Source organism: Schistocerca americana, chromosome 1 (genome assembly GCF_021461395.2).
Source record: "Schistocerca americana isolate TAMUIC-IGC-003095 chromosome 1, iqSchAmer2.1, whole genome shotgun sequence".
NCBI lineage: Eukaryota > Metazoa > Arthropoda > Insecta > Orthoptera > Acrididae > Schistocerca > Schistocerca americana.
In genome coordinates, this window is record NC_060119.1 from 638,076,727 (window position 1) to 638,101,280 (window position 24,554).

The following is a 24,554-nucleotide window of genomic DNA, read 5'->3' on the forward strand; positions in this document are numbered from 1 at the left end:
AGTTTGTCAGAAAGATAAGATTCTGATCTTGAAATTTAACAATTAAAACATCAACAATCACTGCAACCCAAATTTAAACGGCTGCCAACACAAAAAGCAAACCTTTTCTTTTCCATCCTCATCTGTAGAATCGCCAACTTTGTTTAACTATATTTCCTCAGCTAATCATGTAATTTTTATAATTTTTTCAGGACAGTAAAATTCAACTTTTGTAGATTCAAAAAACTATAACATTGTTAAATTTGGCATTTTTTCAAAAAATAAGCCTCAGGCTCAGTTTGGCATGGAATGACCCAGTGATTGTGGACTTCATTCTTGACACCTTTTTGTAAGGTGTAGGCATCAAGTGCCTGCATGATAAATAAATCTTTACCTTTGTTGTATAGTGCTCTCGCAGTATATTTTAATCATGTTTTTCCAGCTGTATGGCAATTAACATTCTTTTGGAAAAAGTGTCAAGTACTTAACAGCATGTAGAAATAAGACCCATTATTATTCAACCAGAATGAAAAGTTCTGGCTAAACAGTAATGTATTATGCAACATATTTGTACTAGAACTTCAGTAGCTTTTCCTGTGATAGTGAAATTTAAGGGATGGGATGATGGTGAATTACTGCACACTCAGTGCTGCATCAGTAATTTGTCCTCATAACATCTGAAAAGCATTTATATCAGTTCTCTCTCTCCCTCTTTCTCGTCAGAATTACTAACGCAACATCTGGTTTTATAATCACTAATGACTAAAATTAAAGGAGGCAAGTATGACAGGCAGCAAGAGATATTTTTTTTCTTTTTGTACGACTAAATATTTGTTAGTGTTGCTGTCCCTTATTTTTGTAGAACTATTGTGTAGTTGTTTCTAATATAAAAAGTTAGGATTTTCATTCTACTATCGTACAGTCAGTTTCGAGAAAAAATAAGATACAAAATAAAGAGAGATCTTACCGCTCTTATTGCGGGGCTTCTATCAGTGAATTTCCCAATGTATGCCATTATAAATGTACTGCAACTTTCAATAACTCCATCACACGCCTTTAACCATCAAAAGCAACACTCAAATTCAGCTCCTTTGGTGTGACGTAAGATGCATCACGAGCTCTTGGCGGAGTAAGTCTTCTTCCGGTTTGTGATATCGCAAAATAGTCCCCCACATATTTTAATATTCGCTATAGTCAAATGTTCTTTTAGAGTCCAATATTAGTCATAAGTAATTTTACCTTCAACAATGGTTCTTTTTTCTAAAACACTTTGCGTTCGTTAGACGTTTTTGCAATTATAGAGTCTATGAATGTAGTTCACTTTTGTGATGTGGCTATGGTAGGGGGTGTTTCGATGCTGGAAGGTGCGATAGGGCTGTGAGAAAGTCGCCCATGCTCAACCATATATTCAGCAGTCTTAGTGGCTAATTAGTTGTTGGTTGTGTAGTTTGTTTTGGCATTCCATCGCATCGGCTCTGAATCTCCGTTTTGTGGTGTATTATAATCGACCAGTGGACATTGTGTGTAGTTTGAAAGGTAGGTTGCTCCTCTTAGGAAAAAAAATTTCTTAGATATATATTCTCAGTATCAGACACTTACTTATTGTTCAGATACTGTATTTAAATTTTTATTCTTTATCTCTACCCTAGTTGGTTTGCTGGACCTAGTCTTTGTAGCAATCGAAAATTTGTACCGCTTTCAGCTGTCAGAATAGTATGCTCTCTGCAGGAGTATGGCTAAACTTCAGTGGTGTCAGCTGATTGTTTTCACTTACGGAGTAAACGTCAGCCACTTTAATTTTGCCTAACGCCAACCGTAGGACGAAAACACGTGAGGGATATAGACAACGTGACAGTTAAGAGCTGACAAGTTTGATGGAATGGAAAAATCTTTTGAGATAGAACTAATCGGTATCGTTTTGTTGCAGGGCTCTGTCATGGCCAGTCGCGGTGGGGCCCAGAGGCCAAATGGATCAACGCAAGGAAAGGTCTGTCAATTTAAACTTGTTCTTCTTGGTGAATCTGCTGTTGGCAAATCGAGTTTAGTCCTCAGGTTTGTTAAAGGGCAATTCCACGAATATCAGGAAAGCACAATAGGAGGTGAGTCAGCATCAAGAAACGTGTCGCCTCGCGACTTCGTAAGTTCACGTATAGTTTGTATCTAATTAGTACTATTAAATTGTTCTGGGACAAAGTTTAGCGATATGGAGGTAGCATTTTTAATTCTTTGACTGTGTCTGATAATACTATTGTGATGACGCTACTCGTTGTGTACTGTCTGACCTGTCATGAGTGACGCGTTTGATGCATAGAGAAATAAAGGAACGTAATTTTAAAAAACATAAGGCAAGAAATAACTTTGCCGACAGTTAGGTATTGTCAGGATATTCCTGAGAAATAATTAATGCTTTGCGGGAACAAATTACTCAGATTAACTAAGGTAGTTGGATGAAAAGAAATTTAAAACATACCCTTTCGAACAGTGCTATAAGAGAGATCTAGGGTTTCTAAAAACTTATTACCTGCAGATTTTCCGTGGATAAATGCCAACATAGCATTGGCATTGATTACATCTATGCTGCTGGAATATGAGGTACCATGAATATTTTTTCACAGGCTATTGAAACTTTTACGAAAGTAAACAAATGCAAAAATGACATGTATAGGGAAAGATGTAAATCAAAATCTGTTAGCGCAGATCATACTATAGTTATTTGTACATGAAGTAGCAAAGTAAATGTTCTGTGGAACTTAACATACTGTATAAGAAGGTGAAAGATTGCAAAAAGTAATAGTTTGTAATTATCATTGAATAGAATGGAAACAGACATAATTCGTTGGTCTGTTGTGAATTGAGACGAATCTGTTGCAGGTGGGTTAGGCCTTAAGTTCAAGCTGTGTCAACGAAATCAAATGATATGTCCTTTGCTTATCAAAGTGTAAATTGCTTTTAAGGGTTAATGGTTGTAGTTGTGTACTAGACTTCAGTAACTGTTCATTATGTTTGCATACATTTTAATTAAAACCACTTGAAAATGGTTAAAATAACATACCAAACTTCCATGCAGATTAAAACTATGCTGGCCCACGCTTAGAACCTGCAAACTTGCCTTCTTTTGTGGCAAGTACTTCTATGAGGGCTCTCTCTCTCTCTCTCTCTCTCTCTCTCTCTCTCTCTCTGGAAGATGAGATTTATTTTAACTTTTCAGGTTCTAGTTGAAATTTATATTTAGTCTGATAATCAGTGGAGTCAATTAATTATTCAAGCAGAGAATTTTTAAAAATATTGTAGGATTGTCAGGAATCAAATACCAGTTTATACATATCTTTACCATAAGCATTTGCAAATGCTCTTGAGACCTGAATAACAAAATTAGAAAAATATTTGTTAGTGTTAATTTGAAGATGAACTAATACCAAAATGACTACTAATAAAAATTGATGTTTTGTAGATTATTAAACTGATTGCCATAGTTGACAATATAGACTCTTCTGCACCCAGGTTGCTACATTGAGAGGAATGATGTAATAATTCTTCTAATATGCAATATGTAAATGTTCCTACAAATAAGGAAAAATTCTACTAAAGTGCACTCATAATGCAAAGACTGTAAAATAATAGTTTTTATGTAAGCTTCCAATGAAAGATCTACAGAATTACTGTGAAGATAGTAATATTTTAATAATACAGTAATAGTGTTTATAACAGTATGTATTGCAACACATTATTCTGCTAAACTATTTTTAATAAATTTACAGCTGCATTTCTAACACAGACTGTTTGTCTGGAAGACACGACAGTGAAATTTGAGATATGGGATACAGCTGGTCAGGAGAGATACCACAGTTTAGCACCCATGTATTACAGGGGTGCACAGGCTGCAATTGTTGTTTATGATATAACAAACCAGGTAAGATCTGCTATGAAGTATTGGCAGACAAACTGTAGTCATGTTGGAAAGATTTGTTTTGAAGTTTAACTTTGTAATAACATTTGCAGTAAGCCTCAACATGAACGTGTTGGTGAAATCTATTGTGGACCTGCTTCACTAACATCTCCTCTGGGGTCAAAAGAAATGTTAGATAGGTTGTCAGCTTTGGCCAGTTATATGATGTTAATGGCTGCTATAAAGTCGTATATTCAGTTTTGTTGTTAGTTGAAGCCAACTAATGTGGGTGGGAAGTAAGGGAAACAGGTTGGGGTGGCACTGATATAGCTTAGCCTGCTTGAAAAAGTGCTAATCACATTAGTCACCATACTGTTTATGGAGCTTGTTGGATGTTTCCTATGTCACTGAGTGAAGTTGATGGCTCATATTGACATTTCTCTTTATCCCTTCTATGTACGAGGTGCATTCAAGTTCCAAGGCTTCAGATTCTTTTTTTTAATTCCCCCCCCCCCCCCCCCCCCCAAATTAACTACTCACCCGAAACCGATGAAACTGGCGTTACTTCTCAACGTAATCGCCCTGCAGACGTACACATTTTTCACAATGCTGATGCCATGATTCCATGGCAGCGGCGAAGGCTTCTTTAGGAGTCTGTTTTGAGCACTGGAAAATCGCTGAGGCAATAGCAGCACGGCTGGTGAATGTGCGGCCACGGAGAGTGTCTTTCATTGTTGGAAAAAGCCAAAAGTCACTAGGAGCCAGGTCGGGTGAGTAGGGAGCATGAGGAATCACTTCAAAGTTATCACGAAGAAACTGTTGCGTAACGTTAGCTCGATGTGCGGGTGCGTTGTCTTGGTGAAACAGCACGCGCAGCCCTTCCCGGACGTTTTTGTTGCCGTGCAGGAAGGAATTTGTTCTTCAAAACATTTTCGTAGGATGCACCTGTTACCGTAGTGCCCTTTGGAACGCAATGGGTAAGGATTACGCCCTTGCTGTCCCAGAACATGGACACCATCATTTTTTCAACACTGGCGGTTACCCGAAATTTTTTGGTGGCAGTGAATCTGTGTGCTTCCATTGAGCTGACTGGCGCTTTGTTTCTGGATTGAAAAATGGCATCCACGTCTCGTCCATTGTCACAACCAATGAAAAGAAAGTCCCATTCATGCTATCGTTGCGCGTCAACATTGCTTGGCAACATGCCACACTGGCAGCCATGTGGTCGTCCGTCAGCATTCGTGGCACCCACCGGGATGACACTTTTCGCATTTTCAGGTCGTCATGCAGGATTGTGTGCACAGAACCCACAGAAATGCCAACTCTGGAGGCGATCTGTTCAACAGTCATTTGGCGATCCCCCAAAACAATTCTCTCCACTTTCTCGATCATGTCGTCAGACCGGCTTGTGCGAGCCCGAGGTTGTTTCGGTTTGTTGTCACACTATGTTCTGCCTTCATTAAACTGTCGCACCCACGAACACACTTTCGACACATCTATAACTCCATCACCACATGTCTCCTTCAACTGTCGATGAATTTCAATTGGTTGCACACCACGCAAATTCAGAAAACGAATGATTGCACGCTGTTCAAGTAAGGAAAACGTCGGCATTTTAGGAATTTAAAGTCCTCATTCTCGCCACTGGCGGTAAAATTCCATCTGCCATACAGTGCTGCCATCTCTGGGACGTATTGACAATGAACGCGGCCTCATTTTAAAACAATGCGTATGTTTCTAGCTCTTTCCAGTCCGGAGAAAAAAATCGGAGGCCTTGGAACTTGAATGCACATCGTATAGCTGACTTTCTTAATTTGAGATTTTCTCCCATGAATGTCTACACTTCAAATTAGTATTCCAGAAACATAACTAGACACTGAAGAACAAATATTAAACCCTACTGCAAATTTTCCACGCCGATAGATGGTTTGCATAGAGCCAAAACTTAGTGAAATAAGTTTATATGGGGGTACTGTTCAATTAACATGCTTCTCTAAAACATGTTAAAAATGTAACTGATGTTGTATATTCTCATAACTTGTAGGTATGTAGTATGAGAATTTGATTGTTTACGTGAACTTTTGATATTTGACTGTGTTGTGTGCCCCATAAATCTTATTGCTAAACGAAAACACTAAATTTTTAGCAGATTACTACAGAAATGAAATGGCTGATATCAGCATGAAATCCATGTAAATTGTATGCCAGGTGATGTAATAAATAGCATTCTCTGATGACATGTATGCTAAAATTCTGGCTTGACTTTTGTTCACTAAATTTAAATGATTCATTGATTTTTTTTTTTCTCTCTCCTTCATAATTCTGAACACATGCCATTGCTAAAAAAATTAAATTCTCGGAATGGCAAAATTGTGCAAATACTTCAACAAAGGGTGTTGTGCACATTGCCAGCATGGGTATTTTTAAATACATATTCTGGAGAAGGCCCTCGTATTGTAATTTGCTTAGCACTTCGCAGGTTTCAGCCTTAACAGGGGGTTATATAATGCTGTCTGTAAACCATATGGAGGTTATTTCTTCAAATGTGATTATTGATATAATGAAAAATTTGCTTCCTAAATGTTTTGACCTTTTAGGTGTAGTGGAACTGTTAATCTGTAAAATCATTGTGAAAGAAGTTTGCATCTCTTCGTGGGGGGTTAAAATACTGTCAGTGTATCAACTTTGCATATTACCAGAAGTTACATCCTTAACCGCCGGCTGCGGTGGTCTCGCGGTTCTAGGCGCTCAGTCCGGAACCGCACGACTGCTACGGTCGCAGGTTCGAATCCTGCCTCGGGCATGGATGTGTGTGATGTCCTTAGGTTAGTTAGGTTTAAGTAGTTCTAAGTTCTAGGGGACTGATGACCACAGATGTTAAGTCCCATAGTGCTCAGAGCCATTTGAACCATACATCCTTAACATTTTTTTCTGTGGAACACTTTTTTCATATTCTGCATTCACACAAAAATTGTTAATGTGCACTATGTCCCTAACATATTCTCCTTTTGAAATAAAGGTAAGTACACTCTGAGATAGTCTTCAGTGATTTTTAAAAATTGGTACATTATTTTTGTGAAAAATCACTTAAAACTGTTTGATCATGATTATTGATTAGCTATAAATTTTTAAAATTACATAATGTTATATAGGATACATTTGCAAGAGCAAAAACGTGGGTGAAAGAGCTTCAGAGACAAGCATCACCAAATATTGTGATTGCTTTGGCTGGAAACAAGTCTGACCTTGCTAACAAGAGAGTGGTGGAACATGATGATGCGCAAGGATATGCAGAAGAAAATGGCCTTTTGTTCATGGAAACATCTGCTAAGACTGCAATGAATGTGAATGAGATCTTCCTAGCAATTGGTGAGTCAACACAGTGCATGATGTAAATTCCTTTACTGTCAGGTGTGCACAATTTTACTCATAAATTAATTGTATTTACAATTTGTTTAAACCTTCCTGTTCTACCTTGCACCTTATTACATTTGTGACAGGTTTTTAAATTCTGTTGGCTATTTGCATATTGATAACTGTTTAATTAATGGAGCTTTGAATTGAAAAACACTGAAGTAATATAGAAGCAGCTAAATCAGATATTGAGATAGAAAAAATTGAATAAAACTGAAACAAGAAAATGCATTGGACTTAAAAGAACATTAGAAATTATGTTAAATGAACTCACATTGGAGTGCTCTGAAGCTATTTTGTAAATTACCTCACAAAATATGATCAATACATAGACAAGTAACGAAAACGAAAGACAGAACTCGGGCCACACAATAATGTATTTTGCCATTTTATTGTTGCTCTTGGAAATTAACGATGTTAAATTGGTTAGTATGCACGTACAATTTCACAACTTTGATCAGAACACAAATACTGCATTAGATACAAATTTAATAACGTTGCTGAGGAAAGCTTTGCAAATGAGCATAAAAAAAAAATTGGTGCTGAACTTGTCATACATATTGGTCCACGATGATTGTGTCAAGGATACAAGCTAAAATATACTGTAAATTGAACATGAAAGCTCACTTATTGTTGAAAGTATAGAGAAATGTGCTGAGTTGTTTACTTTGTGAGGTCAGTGGTCTTACTAAGATTCTTCCTGTGCAGGCATTCGGTAGTAGAATGTTTGTACTCCTCGGCCATCATGTTATCAGGATACGCACAAAAAAATGTTGTTGTTGTTGTTGTTGTTGTTCGGGTCTTCAGTCCAGAGACTGGTTTGATGCAGCTCTCCACGCTACTCTATCCTGTGCAAGCCTCATCATCTCCCAGTACCTACTGCAACCTACATCCTTCTGAATCTGCTTGGTGTATTCATTCTTGGTCTCCCTTTACGATTTTTGCCCTCCACACTGCCCTCCAGTACTACATTGGTGATCCCTTGATGGCTCAGAACATGTCCTACCAACCGATCCCTTCTTCTAGTTAAGTTGCACCACAAACTCCTCTTCTCCCCAATTCTATTCAATACCTCCTCATTAGTTACGTGATCTACCCACCTTATCTTCAGCATTCTTCTGTAGCACCACATTTCGAAAGCTTCTATTCTCTTCTTGTCTAAGCTATTTATCATCCACGTTTCACTTCCATACATGGCTACACTCCATACACATACTTTCAGAAACGACTTCCTGACACTTAAATCTATACTTCATGTTAACAAATTTCTCTTCTTCAGAAATGCTTTCCTTGCCATTGCCAGTCCTACATTTTATATCCTCTCTACTTCCAGCATCATCAGTTATTTTGCTCCCCAAATAGCAAAACTCCTTTACTACTTTAAGTGTCTCATTTCCTAATCTAATTCCCTCAGCATCACCCGATTTAATTTGACTACATTCCATTATCCTCATTTTGCTTTTGTTGATGTTCATCTTATACCCTCCTTTCAAGACACGGTCCATTCCGTTCAACTGCTCTTCCAGGTACTTTGCTGTCTCTGACAGAATTACGATGTCATCAGCGAACCAGTTTTTCTTTATTCTCCATGAATTTTAATAGCTACTCCAAACTTTTCTTTTGTTTCCTTCACTGCTTGCTCAATATACAGATTGAATAACATCGGGGACAGGCTACAACCCTGTCTCACTCCCTTCCCAACCACTGCTTCCCTTTCATGCCCCTCGACTCTTATAACTGCCATCTGGTTTCTCTGCAAATTGTAAATAGCCTTTCACTCCCTGTATTTTACCCCTGCCACCTTTAGAATTTGAAAGAGAGTATTCCAGTCAACATTGTCAAAAGCTTTCTCTAAGTCTACAAATGCTAGAAATGTAGGTTTTCCTTTCCTTAATCTATCTTCTAAGATAAGTCGTAGGGTCAGTATTGCCTCATGTGTTGCAATATTTCTACGGAATCCAAACTGATCTTCCCCGAGGCCTGCTTCTACCAGTTTTGCACTCGTCTGTAAAGAATTCGTGTTAGTATTTTGCAGCCGTGGATTATTAAACTGATAGTTTGGTAATTTTCACATCTGTCAACACCTGCTATCTTTGGGATTGGAATTATTATATTCTTCTTGAAGTCTGAGGGTATTTCGCCTGTCTCATACATCTTGCTCACCAGATGGTAGAGTTTTGTCAGGACTGGCTCTCCCAAGGCCGTCAGTAGTTATAATGGAATGTTGTCTAATCCTGGGGCCTTGCTTCGACTCAGGTCTTCAAATGCTCTGTCAAACTCTTCATGCAGTATCATATCTCCTATTTCATCTTCATCTACATCCTCTTCCATTTCCATAATATTGTCCTCAAGAACATCACCTCTGTATAGACCCTCTATATACTCCTTCCACCTTTCTGTTCTCCCTTCTTTCTTCAGTGAAATTCAATATTTCTTCTGTTACCTAAGGATTTCTACTAGTCCTTGTCTTTTTACCTACTTGATCCCCTGCTGCCTTCACTATTTCATCCCTCAAAGCTACCCATTATTCTTCTGCTGTATTTCTTTCTTCTCTCAATCATTCGCTAATGCTCTCCCTGAAACTCTCTACAACATCTGGTTCTTTCAGTTTATCCAGGTCCCATCTCCTTAAATTCCCTCCTTTTTGCAGTTTCTTCAGTTTTAATCTGCAGTTCATAACCAATAGATTGTGGCCCGAGTCTGCATCTGCCCCTGGAAATGTCATACAATTTAAAAGCTGGTTCCTAAATCTGTCTTACCATTACATAATCTATCTGATACCTTCTAGTATATCCAGGATTCTTCCATGTATACAACCTTCTCTTATGATTCTTGAACCAAGTGTTAGCTATGATTAGGTTGTGCTCTGTGCAAAATTCTACCAGGTGGCTTCCTCTTTCATTTCTTACCCCCAATCCATATTCACCTACTAAGTTTCCTTTTCTACCTTCTCCTACTACCGAATTCCAGTCACCCATGACTACTAAATTTTCGTCTCCCTTCGCTATCTGAATAATTTCTTTTATTTCAATATACATATCAATTTCTTCATCTGCAGAGCTAGTTGGCATATAAACTTGTACTACTGTAGTAGGTGTGGGCTTCGTATCTATCTTGGCTACAATAATGCGTTCACTATGCTGTTTGTAGTAGCTTACCTGCACTCTTATTTTTTTATTCATTATTAAACCTACTCCTGCATCACCCCTATTTGATTTTGTATATGTAACCCTGTATTCACCTGACCAGAAGTATTGTTCCTCCTGCCACCAAACTTCACTAATTCCCACTATATTTAACTTTAACCTATCCATTTCCTTTCTTAAATTTTCTAACCTACCTACGCGTTTAAGGGATCTGACATTTCATGCTCCGACGTGTAGAACGCCAGTTTTCTTTCTCCTGAAAACAACGTCCTCCTGAGTAGTCCTTGCCCAGAGATCCGAATTGGGGACTTTTACCTCCAGAACATTTTACCCAAAAGGATGCCATCATCATTTAATCCTACAGTAAAGCTGCATGCCCTCGGAAAAATTACGGCTGTAGTTTCCCCTTGCTTTGTCGTTCACAGTACCACAACCATAAGGCCGTTTTGGTTAGTGTTACAAGGCCAGATCAATCATCCAGACTGTTGCCCCTGCAACTACTGAAAAGGCTGTTGCCCCTCTGCAGGAACCACACGTTTGTCTGGCCTCTCAACAGATACCCCTTCGTTGTGGTTTCACCTATGGTACGGCTATCTGTATGGCTGAGGCACGCAAGCCTCCCCACCAACGGCAAGGTCCACGGTTCATGTAAAACTGTAAATGTTAGTAGGAGAACACAAATCTAAAATGAAATGTTAAGCAATTTGTTCTGCTGATCAAAATATTGATTGTACTATAGACATGATAAATACAGTATAAAAGTTGTGTATTGGACCACAGTTGCATTTTTCTGTGAGATGTGGACATGATCATTAGGCTTTGCTACTAGTGAATTGTCTCTTTCCAACCTAAAGTAGACCTAAGGCTGTGCTACATATCAGTCTGTCACCACAAGCAAGATTTCAGGGGGATCAAATATGCAAGTTTAGCCTCAGTCTTCATAACATTGGTATGAAGGCTAGTCTTAGTTGTTACTTTTCCCCTCACTTGTAGTTAACTCTTGTCATAATAATGGCTATAACTTTATAACACTGTTAATACATCATCTTAAAGCAAGGTCGTGAAATAAGATTAGCCAGATTAACACTTCATTCATGTAGGGTTGTTGGTAACCAGAAATTTGCAGATCTGGGTATTTACCTTCCTACTTCTTAACAGATGAAGACAGAGGCAAAAACAGTAACTTGATTATAAGGAATATTGGAATAGTTTCTGTTGCAAGAGGGAATACATTGATTGTAATGAAACATCCTCTAAAATGTGGGTTAAGTTTCGAAGTACTTCTTCTGTACTTTGAGCACCTGTAGCCAGCAACAATGAAATATGGTTTACTGTGGTAAATAGTCGATTACACACATGGAATGATTCATTTTGGAAGTTAGCCCTTGAAATGGGCTTATTCGTAAACAAATTATTTGCATTCATATTTTATACACAGTAGGAATACATAATTGTCAAACAGATATGCTTTGTGTTAGTTAGCTTTATTGTAAAACTATTTTTATGAGCCATTAGTTTCAAGTGAGAGGGGAGAAATAAGTATTAAATAGATTTACTTGTAAGCAGTGCTATTATGTCCGGACATAGTGATGGCACTTTTGTCACTCCAGTTTGGAGAAATTTGGTACCTGATAAGATGCGTCTTTCACCAGTTGTACATGAAATGAACAAAAAAAAAAGCGATACACTTGGAAAAAGTTGATATGGATGCCCTACCCAAAGCATGTGACATGGAGAATAATTAGAAATATGTTTGGCAAGTCAGTCATATTGCAATATAATTCTACGTTAGAGCAGTTTGTGTGACAGCTTCCTCTTCTTTTCTTTCTGCATTCCAGTTGTTGGCACACTTCTCCATACTTCTGTGTATTTCAGCTTGCTTGTTGATACATTCAAAATCTTAAGAGAATATGCACATTTGACAATACTTAAATTTATGTCAAAAGGTAAGTTTCTGTATGGTTTTTCAATGCTATGTCAATTATTTGGCTCTGAATCATTTCAGCCTTTAAATGTGTAAAGAGCTGTTTAACAGTCATATCAAAAGAACTTTAGGAAAGTTAAATGGAGTTAAATTATGTTTACCTTCTTTTTTAAGCAGTCAGTAAAGTTTTGGTAAAAACTCAAACAAGTAAAGTTTTCATGCATTTGTAACAATTAGTTTAGAAAGTATTATTCTAGAACTTTGGTAGGGTATCTCCTTTAATAGAAATTCTGCCTAAAATTTATTTTCGTGATTATCTTATCCTTGCTTATTTCTGATGTGTAGTGTGTTTTTCTTTCTTGCAGCCAAGAAACTTCCAAAGAATGAGCAAGTAACAGGTGCAGGCACTAGTGGACAAGGGCGCAGACTTGTGGAGTCAGAAGGGCAGCAGAAAGCACCTGGAAATTGCTGCAAGTGATCCATTCCACCTCTCACTTACAGTTTTTCATCTTATTCAAGTCAAGTAAGTGTTTTGTTATTCTTGTCTAAAAGCTATCTGCAAGCTAAATTTACCTTCCATGTGAATACCTCAACTCTTTAATTAAAACGTAGCAGAAACTTTTAATTTTCATGAGTATCCCTGAGAATAAGACACACTTCATTTAATCAGTGCTAAACCACTATATTTATTTGTAATTTTTTTGTCTTGACAGTAAAAAAGGCCCAACCCCTGACAAAGCATGATGCATGCAGAGATTTCTCAACCCTCCCTTTTCCCAATAGGACACACAATAAGTTCATGAAGCCAAAGAGGAGAAGTTCAGTAATCAGATAGGATGGCTTCTTCTACTGCAAACATTTTCTTTTAAAAGTGTGTCATTGATGACAATAATATTTACAGTTTGATTTCTATATAATCCAGATTAATCTGAAAAATGTTTTACAGTACGACATATCAAGCTTTTGTTCCAGGAGATTAAACTTGTATTTAGAGGTGACACTATTGCATGTAAAGATTCAAAAATAATTCTGTAGAAGTATGTTACTGAAAGGCTCTTAAGAAGCACTTAGTTCATTGTGTAGGCTCAGTGCTCCTGGAACAGATACTGGTGCACTGCAAATATAAAAAGTCTTTGATAATCAGCCTAACGATTATCAAAGTGACTTGGAGTGACTATTGTCTTGATATTTCTGTGAACATTTTAATCGGTACAATTAAAGGCAATAGCCTTAAGTCTAGTCAGTGTCAAGGATGCCTGAAAATATACGTATGACCTGCCAAACAAAGTAACCATTGAACCAACATCCTTTCAGATCAATAAAAAAAAGTGTGAAAATTATGTAAAAATTGTTTTAGTAAAAGATTGTTAGGGAGAAAATAATTGAGTCTGAATTAGTGGGGGTGGCATAGAGAATTCACAGGACATCTCGTATGGTAACAGCAAATGTTCAAACAATAGGTATTAGATTAGATTGTTACTGCAGGTGCTGAAAGATAAATGTGAAGCAAAAACCTACCAACCAGCGGAACTTTAATTTGGATAAGACATTCGTTATCGCATAGGATAATGTCTGATAAGGAGAGGTCCCTCACGGGTGGGATTGACTTTTTGAAAACATATGTTCAGTGGTATGTGTTGTCCCCGGTATCACATCTGGAGCCATTCGTCAATGTGGACCCTCATTTGTGAGTAATTGATGAAAAATCATTTTCTAGAGGCTTAAGCATTACACAGTGGGGGCAAAGTGTAGTATTAGAGGCATTCCTATTGTGTAGAAAGTTAAGAGTTTGAGTTGAACCAGATTCTTTGAAATTTATGTTTAAAGCTTTAGTGAAATGACTCAGTATTTTTAATCAGTTAATTTGTTTACATGAAACTTTATTTTTAATCCATTGGCATGTCACTTTTATCATTGTATTCACTTTACTTTCTCTTTTTCTTCCTCTTATTCTGTTTTATTTGAAAGATCTGTGCAAGTTTTAATTTTTATTTATCTGTAATATTTATTCAAAATGCAGTTTCATTGTTTAAAAACATAATGAAGTAGCCCATTTGGGTTGCAAATTCAAAGCTGTCAGATGTATTTTCATTATTACAAGCAAATTTCCTGGTGTCACAAAACCATGAAAACAAAAATTCATGTTACACTATGGACAAAAAACATATGATTAAATGAAGGAACTGAAAAAAATTGCAAGTATAATGAGGAATAAAATTAAGGAAGTGACTTGAATGAAAGTATAAAACAGTAAAACAGAAGAAATGAAATAAGTTAATACACAGAAATAATTGAAATCACATGGGCAAAGATTTAAATAGTGATAGGAAGAAGTGTAAATGAAAAAGTTAGTAAGATGATTAAAATGATAAAGTATTAGTAAACTGGTAAAATATCGGAAATAAAAATTATACCAATTAATTTAATAAAAATCACTTCAATAAAGATTTGTGATAAAAATGCCAACAACATGAGGAGATACAAACATGAAATTCTCTCCACGTGAAGAGAGATTTTGACCACTACATGACACCCCCACTCTGCACAACACTAGCATTCTTAAGCCTCTAGAGCATCATTTAGTGACATTACAGGAATCACAAAATACCCTAAAATATGAAATCATTTTAAGTGAAAAAAACTGCTTATAATAAACACTTCACTTACAGTAAGTACACATGTAAAGAAACGAAATTGAGGGTTGCATTTGTTTCTAAGTTAAGTTTCTTGTATATGAATTTGTGTTAGGAAGAACCAAAAGCAAATTGAATGAGGAGGTTCCTTATTTGGCCGTTAGTGCAAACATAGATGAAAAACCCTAGACAGTGATGTGGCAAAATTGATTAAAATTTTAAATGCTTCAGTGATTAAATTCCCTTTGTCATTTACACAAGAATGCCAGAACTGATTTACATCTCATGATGTAAATTGAAGTTCGAGCATTCTGTTGCCAGACATTTTCACGAGCTGGTCATAAATCTTAACTGGTAAATGTCAAGAACAGCATTTGTTTAGCCTAGAAAAAAATGTTCGCAATTCATTTCACACTTCAAATATCAGGGTTAACACATCTAACTTCTATATGGAAAAGAAGTGATTTATTTTCTCCCATTTAATTGCATAATTTCACAAACAGCATATTCTGTGACATTTAGCTTTTTAAATAAAATTTACTATTTTTATATATCTAAAAACAAAGATGATGTGACTTAACAAACGAAAGCGCTGGCACGTCGATAGACACACAAACAAACACTGACTTCCAGCCTTGCCTCTCAATCCTTCTTAAAAAACCTTAATCCTACTCCCAACATCACCACTGCTGAAGCCCAGGCTATCCGTGATCTGAAGGCTGACAGGTCCATCGTCATCCTTCCGGCGGACAAGGGTTCCACGACCGTGGTACTTGATCGTCGGGAGTATGTGGCTGAGGGACTGCGACAGCTTTCAGACAACACCACATACGAAGTTTGCCAAGGTAATCCCATTCCTGATGTCCAGGCGGAGCTTCAAGGAATCCTCAGAACCTTAGGCCCCCTACAAAACCTTTCACCTGACTCCATCAACCTCCTGACCCCACCAACACACCGCACCCCTACCTTCTACCTTCTTCCTAAAATTCACAAACCCAATCATCCCGGCAGCCCCATTGTAGCTGGTTACCAAGCCCCCACAGAACGTATCTGCCTATGTAGATCAACACCTTCAACCCATTACATGCAGTCTCCCATCCTTCATCAAAGACACCAACCACTTTCTCGAACACCTGGAATCCTTACCCAATCCGTTACCCCCAGAAACCATCCTTGTAACCATTGATGCCACTTCCTTATACACAAATATCCCGCACGTCCAGGGCCTCGCTGCGATGGAGCACTTCCTTTCACGCCGATCACCTGCCACCCTACCTAAAACCTCTTTCCTCATTACCTTAGCCAGCTTCATCCTGACCCACAACTTCTTCACTTTTGAAGGCCAGACATACTAACAATTAAAGGGAACAGCCATGGGTACCAGGATGGCCCCCTCGTACGCCAACCTATTCATGGGTCGCTTAGAGGAAGCCTTCTTGGTTACCCAAGCCTGCCAACCCAAAGTTTGGTACAGATTTATTGATGACATCTTCATGATCTAGACTCAGTGAAGAAGAACTCCAGAATTTCCTCTCCAACCTCAACTCCTTTGGTTCCATCAGATTCACCTGGTCCTACTCCAAATCCCATGCCACTTTCCTTGACGTTGACCTCCATCTGTCCAATGGCCAGCTTCACACATCCGTCCACATCAAACCCACCAACAAGCAACAGTACCTCCATTATGACAGCTGCCACCCATTCCACATCAAACGGTCCCTTCCCTACAGCCTAGGTCTTCGTGGCAAACGAATCTGCTCCAGTCCGGATTCCCTGAATCATTACACCAACAACCTGACAACAGCTTTCGCATCCTGCAACTACCCTCCCGACCTGGTACAGAAGCAAATAACCAGAGCCAGTTCCTCATCCTCTCAAACCCAGAACCTCCCATAGAAGAACACAAAAGTGCCCCACTTGTGACAGGATACTTTCCGGGACTGGATCAGACTCTGAATGTGGCTCTCCAGCAGGGATAAGACTTCCTCAAATCCTGCCCTGAAATGAGATCCATCCTTCATGAAATCCTCCCCACTCCACCAAGAGTGTCTTTCCGCCGTCCGCCTAACCTTCATAACCTCTTAGTTCATCCCTATGAAATCCCCAAACCACCTTCCCTACCCTCTGGCTCCTACCCTTGTAACCGCCCCCGGTGTAAAACCTGTCCCATGCACCCTCCCACCACCACCTACTCCAGTCCTATAACCCGGAAGGTGTACTCGATCAAAGGCAGAGCCACGTGTGAAAGCACCCACTTGATTTACCAACTGACCTGCCTACACTGTGAAGCTTTCTATGTGGGAATGACCAGCAACAAACTGTCCATTCGCATGAATGGACACAGGCAGACAGTGTTTGTTGGTAATGAGGATCACCCTGTGGCTAAACATGCCTTGGTGCACGGCCAGCACATCTTGGCACAGTGTTACACTGTCCGGGTTATCTGGATACTTCCCACCAACACCAACCTATCCGAACTCCGGAGATTGGAACTTGCTCTTCAATATATCCTCTCTTCCCGTTATCCACCAGGCCTCAATCTCCGCTAATTTCAAGTTGCCGCCACTCATACCTCACCTGTCATTCAACATCATCTTTGCCTCTGTACTTCCGCCTCGACTGACATCTCTGCCCAAACTCTTTGTCTTTAAATATGTCTGCTTGTGTCTGTATATGTGTGTGTGTGTGTGTGTGTGTGTGTGTGTGTGTGTGTGTGTGTGTGTGTGTGTGCGTGTGCGTGTGCGTGTGCGCGCGCGCGCGCGAGTGTATGCCCCCGTCTTTTTTTTTTTTTTTTTTTTTTTTTTTTTTTTTTTTTTTTTTTTTTTTTTTTTACAGGATCATATCTTTGAAGGAACCAGCCTATCCACTCCACCTGTGGTATAAGACACTCTTATTTTCATTAATTAGCTGTTCTTTCCTGTTAGTGCTTTTCCAACAGCACTACACATGGAAACACTTTGTCCAGCCCGTTAGTACAGCTCCTACTAGCTTCATGAAAATCCCACATTGTCATTTTACATGACTCAGTATTATTTTACAAAACAACAAATTGTGTGTCCATATCATATTCATACCTCACAAAACATAACAATGACAAGTTTGCTGCATCCATTGATTCATCAAATGGAAGAATTCGCATGAACTAACCTTGTAAATTATCCAATCATGAACACCTTCAGCCATTTCATCAATTCAGCCTGATATTGGTGTTAGAAACAAGAATTTTTCAATTTTTTGCTTCTTCCATGCCTATTGAAACACTGACCATACAAGTTGCTGCAGGAAATGTTAGGTTTTCAGTAACTGCATTGGGTTTGGATGTCTTAGCTGCTCTTAATGCTAAGAGATAAGATGCTTCACCTCCACTGCCATTAGTATGGCATGACTTAAACATAATTTTAATTTCTCAAAGTATGTGAATTTACTTCTGAAAATTACAAGGGTTCATTTTTAAGAACTGATTGTTTGATGTCAAAGTGTTGAATTAATTTTGATGGCTTTGTGCTTTCTTAAAAGAGAACTTAAAAGCAAACAATTTACAGTTGCTTTCTATCCAAAGGGATACAACACGAAGTTGAATAACTGTCATTGTAAACCTTGTCTTTCTGCCAACAGTTGCTGGAAGTAGGTGGAGCACTTTGTGAAAAAACTAATGTATCCATTTCACATAAAAACTAAAGTTTCACAGTTGACTGTACACTAAAAGAAAAGGACTAAATGCATACTTTGCATTTGAAACTTAACTGAAGTTGTGCAATCAGAAAAACCTCTTTATACTGGTGAAAGCACAACTTGTTTAAAAGCCTCCATATAAATGTACAAATGTGCTCAGAGTTTGAGACCAAATTAGAGTGTAGGTACATGTAAAGTTGGAACTTGTAAATTGCTCATATGTACACATCATATGTACGTGTCTGCTATAAATGAAGCAACATAAAATAATAGGAATAGTTGTATTACATTTTTATACTGTTGACATTTCCTTAGAGTATAAAATTAAAGCAATGTCATCATAAATGTAAAAAAAATACTATTACGTAATCAAAGACTGATTCAGCATATGCGAAAGTCAAAACACCACTTGGTGAAATTGAAGCAAGGGTGCTAACATTAAGAGTGCAACAGGAATTCCACTATTAAATGTAGAAGAGTGAATAGATGGAAAGAGTACGTTGAAGGCCTCTAAGAGGAGAAAGATTTATCTGATGTGATACGAGAAGAAACAGGAGTTGATTTAGAAGAGACAGGGATCCAGTATTAGAATCAGAATTTAAGAGAGCTGTGGAGGACTTAAGATAAGAAAGGAGGAATACACAACATTCCATTATTTCTAAAATCATTGGGAAGTGGCAACAAAATGACTATTCACTTTGATGCATAGAATGTTAGTCTGGTGACATACTATCTGACTTCCAATAAAATATCAGCCACACAATTCTGAAGACTGCAAGAGCTGACAAGTGTGAGAATTATCACACACTCAGCTTAACAGTTCATGCATCCAAATCGCTTACAAGAATAATATACAGAGGAATGGAAAAGAAATTTGAGGCTGTGTTAGATGATCAGTTTGGCTTTAGGGAAGGTAAAGGTGCAAGAGGCAATTGTGACATTGCGGTTGGTAATGGAAGCAAGACTAAAGATAAAGATACGTTCATAGGATTTGTTGACCTGAAGAAAGTGTTAGACAGTGTAAAATATTGCAAGATGTTCGAAATTTTGAGAAAAATTGGGGTGAGTTAAAGGGGGAGAGCCAAGAGGGAATAAGAATGGATGACAAAGAACGAAGTCCTCAGATTAACAATGATGGATCTCCATTTTTCTTTTGTGGGGTCTCCCTCCACAGTGTTTTAATTCAGACTCAATGAGCAGCCTGCAGGCTGTTCACAGATGCTACTCGTGTCACCCTTTGGTCTCTGCTATCCATGACCTTCTCTCCATCCTTGAGCATGCTGCCTGTTTGTCAAATCTCTTTGCCCAAAAGTGGAGTGACATCTGGAGTGCTACTGCTCATAGTAATAAACTCCGCACAATCAAGAAGTTTTCTGCAGTTTGGAGCTCTTCCTTCTGCTCCTCTTGGAAGGAATCTACTGTTTTGTGCCGTTTACGCATCGCTCATACCTGACTCACCCACTGTTTCCTCCTACGTAACAACCCACCCCACAATGTGGTTGTGGTGGATCCAGACTGACGATATCCCACATATTGGTGGAATGTCCCCTTCTTTCAGCCCTTTGTGTTATGTATAGTCATCCTGATTCCTTAAATTTAATATTAGCAGATGATCCACAGATGGTTGAACTGGTCCTCAGTTTCCACTGTGAAAGTAGTTTTTATTTTCAAATATAAGTTCTACTTTAGATTTGGAGTAGGGACAGGTTGGTTGTGTTTGGGAATTCTTTTCCAGTCTTCTTGGTCTGTAGCACCATGACTGCCCCCTTTTTTCCAGTTTTTAGATTTGGTCTCACTTTTTATGGCTTTTATTCTGTGTGTGTAATGTACATTGTTTTATAATTTGACACCCTTGGCTGGATCTGTCCACTTTTAGTGGGCCTTCTTTTTCTATGACCAACTTCAGTATCGTGGGACTGATAACCTCGCCATTTGGTCCCATAACCCTTTTCAATTAATGAATCAATCAACAATGAAGTAAATAAAGGAAAGGTTTGGGAGTGGAATTAAAATTAAAAGTGAAAGGATATCAGTGATAAGATTTGCTACTGATATTGATATGCTGAGTGAAAGTGAAGAATAATTACATGATGTGCTCAATGGAGTGAACAATCTAGTGAGTACAGAATATGGATTGAGAGTAAAACAAAGATCAGAGTAATGAGAAGTGGCAGAAATGAGAACAGCGAGAAACATATCAAGATTAATGGTTACGGAGTAGAAGTAGTTAAGGAATTCTGCTAGCTGGGAGCAAGGAGGACATCAAAAGCAGATCAGCACTGGCAGAGATGGCATTCCTGCCCAATAGATGCCTACTAGTAACAAAATCGATTTTTAACTTCAGGAATAAATTTCTAAGAATGTACATTTGGGAGCACAGCATTGTACACTAGTAAAACGTGGACTGTGGGAGAGCCGGGATAGAAAAAATTGAAGCATTTGAGATGTGGTGCTACAGACGAATGTTGAAAATTAGGTGGATTGATAGTGAGGATTGAGGTGGTTCTGTGTAGAATTGGAGAGGAAAGGAATATGTGGAAAACACTGATAAAGAGAAGGGTCAGAATGATAGGAGATATGTTAGGACGTAAGGGACTGACTTCCATGATACTAGAGGGAGCTGTAGAGGACAAAAACTGTAGAGGAAGACCGAGATTGGAATACATCCATGAGATAATTGAGGATGTATGTTGGAAATGCTATTCTGAGATAAAGAGGTTGGCACAGAAGAGGAATTTGTGGTGGGCCACCTCAGTCGGAGGGGTAATGGTTTAAAAAAAAAAAGTAAAAAATTACTACTACAGGTCTGTGAAGCTAAAAAAGTTAATTGCTGCTATTGTAAATCACATTATATTTGGTGGCAGTTCCCTTGCCTCAACAAGGAAACGTTTGTAGTTGTGGATAGTGCAGCTGCAGTGTGTATTTGAGTACAGGGGTCTAGAATCCAGTCCAGTTTAGATATCAGATTTCTTGCCCATTCATGATAAAATACACACATATAACCATACTGATCTCAAGAATCCTACCCAAGGTGAGCATATTTTTCAGTTGAGGTCCCCACTGTTCATACAACATTTTCATTTCTATATTGGAAGAAATGATGGAGGTCTCTATATTTAGTCAGAGCTTGTTCATACTGTCTGAACAATGCATCTCTCTTCCCTCCACAAAAAAAAGGCAAATAATTTTTCCAGGGCTATGTCCAGATAAGTCTTTTGCTCGCATTCAAAGGTCTGTCAAGGCATGATCTAATTGTATATGCTGTTTCAACAGAATAAGCTGTAAAATACAGACAGAGATCAGCAAATTGTAAGGTAGGCTCTTGATGAGAAACATGTTTTGGAGGTCCTGTATACACTATGTACAGGACGACTCAGTGTGTCTCCATAAGGGAGAAAGTGCCAACTTACAGGCCCAACTGTATTTAGATTGTACTTACCTTAGATCAAGGATTTAAAGCCCCATATTAGTTAAAGGGATAATCTGGCTGAAATAAGCATTTCTTTTCAAATAATGCTATTGAGCATGTGTCCTGTGCCATTTTTGTTGAGATGGTTACCCCTGTTATATGTAATAAAGCAGTTAATTCAATGCTGCTGTAATTCTCTTTCGGTGGCTGTTCTGTGTACAATGAAAGGTTTTGTTGAAATATTCTCATGCAACATACTTTCCTTTTGAACTTCTTTTGCTAACTATTGGTGGCTGTTTTTGTATGTATTTAAAACTGAATCCAACATTATCTTTGTTGAGAAAAGCAGCTTACGTAAATGGTTTTCAATGTAACCACTGTGCCATTGATAACTTGAGATTGTACATTTCTCACCCTACCTCCTTGCAAACAATTTCTGTGCACGTAAATTCAAAGAAAACATTTACTGGTGTATGTTGTCATCTAATTTTCTTTAAAATTGATAAATTACAGGTTTGTTCCATTATTAGCTGGGAGGTGGTTATCCAACTGGCTTCTCTAATCCAGTCTGGTCATCTGGCATTTCTGTGGCTGGAAACATTCCTGGCAGTCAGAACAGAGAACCATCACATGTGGAAAGGACTCCTATTATGAATTGATTCCCATAAAAAATAAATGAACATTGGCAGTTATAGGTAATGTGGAAGTGTACATTTGTAAGAATATACTCTTCTCAAGCACTGTGAATATAAAATGAACGGTTGCAATGCTGTGCAATTTGGAAAAATGTTAATACCAGTGTTCTCTGCTTGTAGGGTCTATGTAGCAGTTGGTATTTTCTAACAAAATTGTTTCAGCTTGTAAGCAAATGTTAATACATATGTATCTCATTGGCTATTGTGTTATCTGATTCATCAGATTGATTATACTTACTTGAAACCTATTTTATTATGCAAAAAATTGTAGTGCAGTTTTTATGTGAAAGTGTCTTGGATAAATTATTGCAATCATTTTTCTTATATATCAGAAATGAGTTTCTAACATATTTACTATATATATATATATATATATATGCATATATTATAAAGAATAGATATCTACAGATGAAATTTATTTAGATGTACAAGTACTGTATTGCCCTGGTGAATGTAAATTTTATTCTGCCCTTTAAATAATTTAAAAGTATCAAAATGGTGGCTACATATAGATTCCAGAGCTCAGTGTTATACTAAATGGTTTAATGTTTAAACATGCTGCTTCCTGTAAGTGCAGGAAGAATGTTGTACAGAATTATGTGGATAGCTTATATTTATGAAGAATGTTCATAGTCGATATTGTATAAACAAGTTGGCAGTTGATTCTTTTGTCTGGCCATAGAAAAAGCATTTTAAGTTTATTTAGAATCTTATTTGTACATAAATTGTGAACTTGGAAAAGTTACTGGGAGGGCAATAAAGCTCTTTGTCTAAGTTGGTTGTTCTAAAACTTTCTTTGACCTGTCATCCATCAAACTTCGTATGTGATCTAACATTCCTTACATCATCTTAATGGAGAAACAGAATGTGCTGTGAAAATCCATCCACTTGTCAGACCAGTAACAAAATGTTGGTGTGGTTGAAAACTTACAGAATTTGTAAAGTCGTTGCATTACTACTTTTCAGAATATTAGTGTTCCCCATTTGTGCTGGATGAATATTAAAAATGTGCTACCCCAACATAGTGACTGGAAAACAGGTCATATAATCACTCCTCTCATAGTGAAATCTCTGAAATAGTCTCAAATTATTCCTTAGGAAATTTCAGTACTAGTCGTACTAGTAACCTTTTTAACAGACTTTAATGGTCACATACTGATTTTTATTTTTACAATTTTAATGTGTGGCGGTGCAATTGAACTTGTACTGTTCTGATTCATGATGGCTTTTTGTAGTCAATTTGATTCTATGTAATTAAGTACTGCATATAATTTGATAGTAACTGTAACATTCATTGTGATGCTACACATATACAATACATATATATTTTTAAGATCCAATTATCAGTTGTGTACATAACTGTAAAAATGTATGACCTGTTTTTTCTCTTATTAAAGATACGTATATTCTAAATTTGTTTCTTTATTAAACTAATATTTTCTTGCTGTTCCATAAAATTTATCTAAAATAAGTGCATGTTGCAAAATGTAGTGCACAACTTTCAGTTGAAGATAGTTTACATGTGAAAAGTTTTAAATTTGCATATAAAATCCTTTTTTCCCCTCATTTAACAAAGTAGTGACTCAAGAATTTGCTTCTTGTTGACACATTTATGTTGATTTGAGAGGTATTGTATGAAATACAACCCTTGAATTATAATGCTCTCAATTTGACAAAATACAAAAGTTTAATCTGCCAAAAATTTTAGTGACACAATTTGTCTAGAAATTTAGGAACAAACATACTGGATTTCCACATAGAAAATAACTACTTGGCACACAAAGGCTCTGTCAGGT

The 24,554-nt window shown here is 37.6% G+C and overlaps 2 protein-coding genes across 3 annotated transcripts in view; one reads left to right on the top strand and one right to left on the bottom strand.

Annotated features, from left to right (window-relative positions):
• Positions 1-1,514, bottom strand: part of LOC124607584 (EF-hand domain-containing family member B) — a 367,336-nt gene extending 365,822 nt beyond the window's left edge. The window contains exon 1 of the mRNA XM_047139916.1: positions 947-1,514. Coding sequence (XP_046995872.1) covers positions 947-994 — 48 coding nt within the window. The 5' untranslated portion in view covers positions 995-1,514. The remainder of the gene's footprint in view (positions 1-946) is intronic.
• On the top strand, positions 1,272-24,171 carry LOC124607600 (ras-related protein Rab-5C). 2 transcript variants are annotated; one of them, XM_047139917.1, is made up of 6 exons: positions 1,272-1,515; positions 1,907-2,078; positions 3,738-3,889; positions 7,018-7,234; positions 12,715-12,872; positions 22,577-24,171. In XM_047139917.1, exons 2-5 carry the CDS (start codon positions 1,916-1,918, stop codon positions 12,825-12,827), a joined length of 645 nt encoding a protein of 214 aa, XP_046995873.1. In that variant the 5' UTR covers positions 1,272-1,515; positions 1,907-1,915; the 3' UTR covers positions 12,828-12,872; positions 22,577-24,171. The 2 variants fall into 2 exon arrangements, with proteins under 2 accessions (XP_046995873.1, XP_046995875.1); XM_047139919.1 differs by lacking the exon at positions 1,272-1,515 and adding an exon at positions 1,657-1,809.
• Positions 24,172-24,554: the final 383 nt, after the last annotated feature.